The sequence below is a fragment of the Centruroides sculpturatus genome, unplaced genomic scaffold (assembly GCF_000671375.1).
Source record: "Centruroides sculpturatus isolate CEXI.00-Female unplaced genomic scaffold, Cexi_2.0 scaffold260, whole genome shotgun sequence".
Taxonomy (NCBI): Eukaryota; Metazoa; Arthropoda; class Arachnida; order Scorpiones; family Buthidae; genus Centruroides; species Centruroides sculpturatus.
The window spans coordinates 419,688-428,964 of record NW_019384427.1 but is presented as its reverse complement, the minus strand read 5'-3'; the positions used below and the strand labels follow the sequence as shown (position 1 = coordinate 428,964).

The following is a 9,277-nucleotide window of genomic DNA, read 5'->3' as shown; positions in this document are numbered from 1 at the left end:
AAAAAAAAAAAAAAAAAAAAAAAAAAAAAAAAAAACAAAGTTCAACATATTATACCGTGAATAATTCTTCGAAAATACGGAATTTTTTCTTAAAATATTCATGTTACATATAGGATATAAGCAATTGTATAAAAGCCTTTATCGTTAACATTACAAAATTATAACAATTGGATAGCGATAACGTTGACGTCACATTTTTATGTTTATCGACAACAAACAGGTTTAAAAATTCATATAACAGTTGCTTCACGTGAAGAATACAATGGCCAGTAAATGCTGTAGCGACAAGGATGGCCCTCGATGGGGATGGGTTGTTGCTTTTTCTGCTTTCTGGATAAATATGTTTATGTTTGGAGTATTAAGATCGGCGGGTGTATTTTATGTAGCTTTAATGTCTATGTTCCACTGCACTCCTTCCGAAGCTGCTTGGCCCGTCAGTCTAGTTCCCACAACAATGTGTATAATGGGTGAGTGAATAGCATGCATACAATATTAAGCATCAACTTTAATAAATTGATAAATTGTGTTCTTTAAAAATTCACAATGATTTCATGTAATCATGTTCTTGATTTTTAGAATTAATTATTCTCTTTCGCTTCTTTTATAATTTGATTTTTCAAACAGAAAACAGGGTCTAGCTGACATGGACACTTGTTGATATATAAATTCAAAATGATAATAACACAATAAAAATTTATACTCCTAGTATTAATGCTTGGTCTATTCATTTTTATCATTATGTTTCTCTTAAAAATCCTAACTTGTTTTTTATAATCGTGTTTTATTCTAACATATTTTTTAAGAACTCGACTTTTGTTTAGTTATGAAAAAAAAGAAAGGTGAAGTCATTAGCTTTTAACTACAATAAGAAAATGTAAAAAGTATACAAGTATATAATAGTTTGAATGGCATTGTTTAATTCGTATTAAAAACTTCCATTCGTGCAATTTTGTAATGTTTTTATCAATATTCCTTTATTTTCTAGCGAAATATCCTTCTGATCTAGTTGATATTTTAAAAGATAATGAATAAATGAGATAATTTATTAATTGTCAATTTATTTTTCAAAGTTTATTCACATTTTTTTTTGGATCATAAGCCAATAATTATTGAAATATTTTCATATTTACTACTATATTTTAATATGACAAAGATAATTATACTTTTCTATAAGTATACATTTTGAATTATATTTTTTATTAATTTCAAACTTATTTATTTGCATAAGTCCAAATCATAAGCTTTTTTAATAATAATTCTTTTAATTAAAAAGAAGATTGCATATATTTTGCTTGAGCTTCTATTATAAACTTCTAATAGCTTCATTCTTTATTGTTTGAATTTGATTTATGTATTCTTATGAGGTTTAATAATATAATTCAATATTTGGGCCTTATATGAAGCATTTATATTTATTATGTAAGTTTTAAAGTTTTCATTTACAAGAGAATATAAGTTGTAAATTTATTCTATCTGGAAAAATTAGACCTTGATTTACCTAGAATTAAATCCTTCATAAATTTATAAATTCTATTATGCTTTCATTTTTCATAGAGATAACAATTATAAGTTGCACTTAACAAGTTTTGTTAGCAATTACAAGTTATATTTAATATTTCTGGTTAAATATTATTATAAAAATTCCCTTAATGAAATCTTTTTTTAATAATAATTTATTACTGAGTTAATATAATACAATTTAATATTAAATTTTAAGATTTCCATTTCCCCCCTTTGCTTTCATTATTTAAATAATAAAAATAAACTGAATTAGAATTAAATGTCTGCAACAATTATTGAATATAAATATACTAAGAAGGGTTTTTGCAATCCCCATATAGATTATACAATACAGTAAATATCTTATTTTTAAAATATGTCCTTGAATTTTAAACTTTATTCCTTATTAGTTCTTTTTAACCTGAAAATAAATAACATTATGCTAAAAAATTGATAAGCAAGTATCTTTAAAGATTATTTACAGAACTAATATGTATGGATGTTTCTGTGTGTGTGGGGGGGAGCATAGTTTTGTTCACCCTCTTTGAAGTTTAATAATTCCTGTGATTTTTGTCGAAAATTTTTGAAATTTTGTAGGGAAGTTTATGTATTAGAGAGATTAATGCTATTAAATTTTAATGGTTAAAAGTCGAGAGAAGAGATAAAAGGAGTCTTGTATATCTTCAGTAGGATCAGACTTAATAGCGATTTTAATCGTTATTATCATTTAAAATTTTTATAAAATTCATCCCTGCCCTCAAAATTGTCAATTTATAATAATTATAATAATTAAAAATATAAAAAGTTTTTAATAATAATATATCATAACAGATGGCACCACACACGCAGTTTTAAATGTTGTCGGGAAAGTTAAGTAACTCGTTGCTGGATTTTTTTTATTAAAAAAATAATGATGATAGTAATAAAATAGAAACACTCGATTTTTCAGAAATAATAAAGCTTGATATTGTGATCATCAATTGATTCAGATACTAAATTAATTTTGAATAAATTACATCATAATAATATATAGAATATAAGATAGTGCTTCATTATTCAAAGATCAAGGATCGAGGGAAAAGCAAGGATAAACGTGCGATTATTTTAACTCTTTACATAATCTTTACTATATTCGATTATACAGATTTACTCTCTATGAATATACCCAAACTCTACAAAATCTCACGATATTAGCGAGTTTTGCGGCCGAAGTTTTCATCTGTAAAACGTGAACGTCGAACGTCGAGCGCTCGACGTTCGACGTTCACGTTTTACAGATGAAAACTTCGGCCGCAAAACTCGCTAATATCGTGAGATTTTGTAGAGTTTGGGTATATTCATAGAGAGTAAATCTGTATAATCGAATATAGTAAAGATTATGTAAAGAGTTAAAATAATCGCACGTTTATCCTTGCTTTTCCCTCGATCCTTGATCTTTGAATAATGAAGCACTATCTTATATTCTATATATTATTATGATGTAATTTATTCAAAATTAATTTAGTATCTGAATCAATTGATGATCACAATATCAAGCTTTATTATTTCTGAAAAATCGAGTGTTTCTATTTTATTACTATCATCATTATTTTTTTAATAAAAAAAATCCAGCAACGAGTTACTTAACTTTCCCGACAACATTTAAAACTGCGTGTGTGGTGCCATCTGTTATGATATATTATTATTAAAAACTTTTTATATTTTTAATTATTATAATTATTATAAATTGACAATTTTGAGGGCAGGGATGAATTTTATAAAAATTTTAAATGATAATAACGATTAAAATCGCTATTAAGTCTGATCCTACTGAAGATATACAAGACTCCTTTTATCTCTTCTCTCGACTTTTAACCATTAAAATTTAATAGCATTAATCTCTCTAATACATAAACTTCCCTACAAAATTTCAAAAATTTTCGACAAAAATCACAGGAATTATTAAACTTCAAAGAGGGTGAACAAAACTATGCTCCCCCCCACACACACAGAAACATCCATACATATTAGTTCTGTAAATAATCTTTAAAGATACTTGCTTATCAATTTTTTAGCATAATGTTATTTATTTTCAGGTTAAAAAGAACTAATAAGGAATAAAGTTTAAAATTCAAGGACATATTTTAAAAATAAGATATTTACTGTATTGTATAATCTATATGGGGATTGCAAAAACCCTTCTTAGTATATTTATATTCAATAATTGTTGCAGACATTTAATTCTAATTCAGTTTATTTTTATTATTTAAATAATGAAAGCAAAGGGGGGAAATGGAAATCTTAAAATTTAATATTAAATTGTATTATATTAACTCAGTAATAAATTATTATTAAAAAAAGATTTCATTAAGGGAATTTTTATAATAATATTTAACCAGAAATATTAAATATAACTTGTAATTGCTAACAAAACTTGTTAAGTGCAACTTATAATTGTTATCTCTATGAAAAATGAAAGCATAATAGAATTTATAAATTTATGAAGGATTTAATTCTAGGTAAATCAAGGTCTAATTTTTCCAGATAGAATAAATTTACAACTTATATTCTCTTGTAAATGAAAACTTTAAAACTTACATAATAAATATAAATGCTTCATATAAGGCCCAAATATTGAATTATATTATTAAACCTCATAAGAATACATAAATCAAATTCAAACAATAAAGAATGAAGCTATTAGAAGTTTATAATAGAAGCTCAAGCAAAATATATGCAATCTTCTTTTTAATTAAAAGAATTATTATTAAAAAAGCTTATGATTTGGACTTATGCAAATAAATAAGTTTGAAATTAATAAAAAATATAATTCAAAATGTATACTTATAGAAAAGTATAATTATCTTTGTCATATTAAAATATAGTAGTAAATATGAAAATATTTCAATAATTATTGGCTTATGATCCAAAAAAAAATGTGAATAAACTTTGAAAAATAAATTGACAATTAATAAATTATCTCATTTATTCATTATCTTTTAAAATATCAACTAGATCAGANTTCGATTTAATAATTGCAAGCAGTTGATTTGTAAATGTTACTATATCATTATTATATCATAAATATTAATATAATAAAATAATTCTGGATGATAGTTATTGAATTAAATAGTTTTCTGTCATTCCAGTTGGTTTAATAGCGAGTTTTGCGGTCGAAGTTTCTTTTAACTTGGTGAAACTTTATTTTAACAAAACCAAGAAAAAAGAATTCAGAAACTATTACAATCCTCACTGATTAAGAACACAGCTAGTGTCCTGTTACGATATTAATCTTTATGTATTTAAATTAGTTATTTGTCCGTATATCATTGCAAATTATTTGTCTGTATACAATGAAATTCAATTGATAATATTCTTGAAATACAATCCATGTTTTTTCTCCGACATTTTAAAACAAAATGATTTCATTTTTTAACACTAGTATCACGTCAAGACGTTCACACGTTACAATATTTCTATATAAGATTTTTTTTCGTATATGGTGACCGTCTTTTTCTCATGCTGAGAAACCGTGACATTATCCGGAAATACGATTCACAATTCCTTGGGAATTTTGATTCACTAATTGGGAAGCACTTGCTTAGAACACATTAATAACAAATTATTAGTTTATATATATATATAGGCCTAAGCTATCAGTCGGAAATTTTAAGACAAAACACTGATTTTAATTTCATGATAAAGCATTACAAAAATTTTCTATTCTCTTATAGTTTAATACAGCAGGATTTCCAACCTGTTCGCTAGCGAACCGCGAGGGGTCATTCGCTTTATCTGGGGTCGATAAATTACTAAAGGTCATTTGGGGGTTAGAAGACAAATCTATCTTTATTATATTTAAAAACATAATGAAAATTATATATATATATATATCCTAATTATAATTTATTCTTATTTTCTATCAGTATAAAAGAAGGTTCAGTGAATTAAAATAACTTCGGGTTAACAAGAAAAAGAGGTTTGAAACACTTGATTTAAAGTAGGCTGTATTGTAAATTCGAAATCGAAATCTTGACATTTATGAACAAATTTAAAATATTTTTAATTTAAAAAAAAAAATGAAATTATCCTATATTAGTGAACATATTTCGACTTTCCATCTAAATAAAAGTCTTTTCTTCGAAATGTTTAATAGTATTTGGATTTACAGTCGATCCCCGTATAACACTGATGATTATTCCGTTTTATATGAATTCAATGTTTTACGAGTCACTTAATTTTTACAAATACGTGAGCCGTTCACAGCCCGGCACACGTATTTGTAAAATCTAAGTGACTCGTACAACATTGAATTCATATAAAACGGAATAATCATCAGTGTTATAGGGGGGGTCGACTGTAATTGTGTAAGATTTAAAGGCTTGTTTAATTAATTTTATAAATTACGACCACATTTTTAATTTTTACATCTTTATATACACTTATTTTAGTATACTTTATGATAAGTATTTTTAACAAAAAAAAAAAAAATAACGTAACATCTTTAACACACGAAAACTTCGTAAGCACCAAAATCAAATTTTACAGGAGCAACAAAAAGCAATTAATAATGTATATAATAGCGTAAGATTTTCCTGTGTGAATGTTCATTGTAAACTGTAATCATGTAATTAACTAGATTTATTACTGACTAAACTCAACAACAGAAAAAAAAATGTAGTCGTTTACGGAGGTTCCCTCGGCAATGTTGACTGCCCAATTATATACGAGTTTATTACAAATAACATTATAACTAATTCTATTGGTCGGATGCTTCACGAAATTTTTACATAACATGCATACTCCAAGGACCTGCATAAAACAAATTCGACCCACTTACGATGTTTTCGCATGCCATGTTTCTTTTAATTTTCCCATTCGATTTAATAATTGCAAGCAGTTGATTTGTAAATGTTACTATATCATTATTATATCATAAATATTAATATAATAAAATAATTCTGGATGATAGTTATTGAATTAAATAGTTTTCTGTCATTCCAGTTGGTTTAATAGCGAGTTTTGCGGTCGAAGTTTTCATCTCTGAAACGTGAACGTCGAACGTCGAGCGCTCGACGTTCGACGTTCACGTTTCAGAGATGAAAACTTCGACCGCAAAACTCGCTATTAAACCAACTGGAATGACAGAAAACTATTTAATTCAATAACTATCATCCAGAATTATTTTATTATATTAATATTTATGATATAATAATGATATAGTAACATTTACAAATCAACTGCTTGCAATTATTAAATCNTTTTAATTTTTTTTTTTTTTTTTTTTATCTTAAGAGAAATATATTTATATTATAAATGCAACTGATAGATCCATTAGTTTGTTTTGTAGCTTATATATCAATAATTCTTAATATTAATTTCTTCACAGTACAAAATACAATTACCAATAATTATTTACTTTCTGATAACTTTGTTAACTTTTACAATGTTTGTTTTGACAATTTTAAGGTAATAAATATAGGAATTTTAATTAATATATTAGAGAAAACGAAAATTCTCGCTTAATATTAAAAATTGTCTGAATGACCTTTCATAATTTAATTAAGAATTCGGATCCATTAATTAAATTTTATATGTAAAAATAAGCAAATTTTATCTAATTTAATTACGTATATTTAAAAATATTGAAGATATTAAAGTATCTAATACCAATGATTTACTGTAGATTTCTGTATATAAATCTTATTTTAAAAATTCTGTTTTCAAACATTTAAATTAAGAAGTTTATTATTATTTTTTTTTTTCTTTATTAAATTAATAAACTTTCTTTTAATTTATCATTATTTTTTCACTATTCTTTTTTAATTCTAATTTATATAAAAACTATATAATTATTGAAGATTATCATTAATAAAAAAATGAAATAAATTTGTTTTATTTATATAATAAATACGAAAAAATAAAAAATAAACATTCTGTTATGTTCTAAAGAAAAATCCAAGTTCGGGGTTTTAATGATTATATTTGATAAGAATCGAACACGTATTATTAATTATCTACTTTATGGGACTTTGTTTCTTATTAAAGTTGTCCTTGATGTTTTTCTCTTAGCCTTTACTTCATTTATTACGAAACAAAGAAGACCACATGTATTTCCTATTCTATTATATTACTAGAAAGCAAAGTCTTCTTTATTTCCTATTATATGAAATATAGGAACTTACGACTTTTAGTAATTTAATTATATTGTAATCTAAATCATTTAGTTATATTTGAAACTTAAATGTTTCAGGCTGAGATGTAGAAAAAAATGTTGTCAAATAGCATACGAGTACACAAGAAATACTATTGTATTGTACAGTACATAGACCTAAATCTGGATCTAATGTCAATCCATGCAATTGATGTATCGCAGTTTAAATTTTATGCTATCTGAAGGAGCATTTAGCAAATATATACAGTATTAAATTATTGAATACACATATTCAGTTTATTAAATATTCACTCTATAAAACAATGCAACATTATAGTAATTTATTACTTAGTATGAATATCAACAATTTTAACAATTCAAAACTAAATACATCTGTGAAATATTCATCCAAATAATAAATGAAAGTTTATATGGTGACTGCGATTAATAATAAAATCAGATGTAGGGAATATTTTTTTAATTCTGAAAAACAGAAAAACATCCCCCTTTTGTGTGTTTTTTCTTATTTTTTTAGATATTAAAATTAAAAAATAACCAAAAAAAAATGTGAATAAACTTTGAAAAATAAATTGACAATTAATAAATTATCTCATTTATTCATTATCTTTTAAAATATCAACTAGATCAGAAGGATATTTCGCTAGAAAATAAAGGAATATTGATAAAAACATTACAAAATTGCACGAATGGAAGTTTTTAATACGAATTAAACAATGCCATTCAAACTATTATATACTTGTATACTTTTTACATTTTCTTATTGTAGTTAAAAGCTAATGACTTCACCTTTTTTTTTTCATAACTAAACAAAAGTCGAGTTCTTAAAAAATATGTTAGAATAAAACACGATTATAAAAAACAAGTTAGGATTTTTAAGAGAAACATAATGATAAAAATGAATAGACCAAGCATTAATACTAGGAGTATAAATTTTTATTGTGTTATTATCATTTTGAATTTATATATCAACAAGTGTCCATGTCAGCTAGACCCTGTTTTCTGTTTGAAAAATCAAATTATAAAAGAAGCGAAAGAGAATAATTAATTCTAAAAATCAAGAACATGATTACATGAAATCATTGTGAATTTTTAAAGAACACAATTTATCAATTTATTAAAGTTGATGCTTAATATTGTATGCATGCTATTCACTCACCCATTATACACATTGTTGTGGGAACTAGACTGACGGGCCAAGCAGCTTCGGAAGGAGTGCAGTGGAACATAGACATTAAAGCTACATAAAATACACCCGCCGATCTTAATACTCCAAACATAAACATATTTATCCAGAAAGCAGAAAAAGCAACAACCCATCCCCATCGAGGGCCATCCTTGTCGCTACAGCATTTACTGGCCATTGTATTCTTCACGTGAAGCAACTGTTATATGAATTTTTAAACCTGTTTGTTGTCGATAAACATAAAAATGTGACGTCAACGTTATCGCTATCCAATTGTTATAATTTTGTAATGTTAACGATAAAGGCTTTTATACAATTGCTTATATCCTATATGTAACATGAATATTTTAAGAAAAAATTCCGTATTTTCGAAGAATTATTCACGGTATAATATGTTGAACTTTGTTTTTTTTTTTTTTTTTTTTTTTTTTTTTTTTTTT

The 9,277-nt window shown here is 25.1% G+C and overlaps 1 protein-coding gene across 1 annotated transcript in view; it reads right to left on the bottom strand.

Moving 5' to 3' along the window:
- The window catches only part of LOC111619625 (monocarboxylate transporter 13-like), an 11,990-nt gene extending 2,754 nt beyond the window's left edge, over nucleotides 1–9,236 (bottom strand). Inside the window, exon 1 of the mRNA XM_023361397.1 lies at nucleotides 8,811–9,236. Within this exon, the coding sequence (XP_023217165.1) occupies nucleotides 8,811–9,015 (205 nt within the window). The 5' untranslated portion in view covers nucleotides 9,016–9,236. The remainder of the gene's footprint in view (nucleotides 1–8,810) is intronic.
- Between the last annotated feature and the right edge of the window lie 41 nt (nucleotides 9,237–9,277).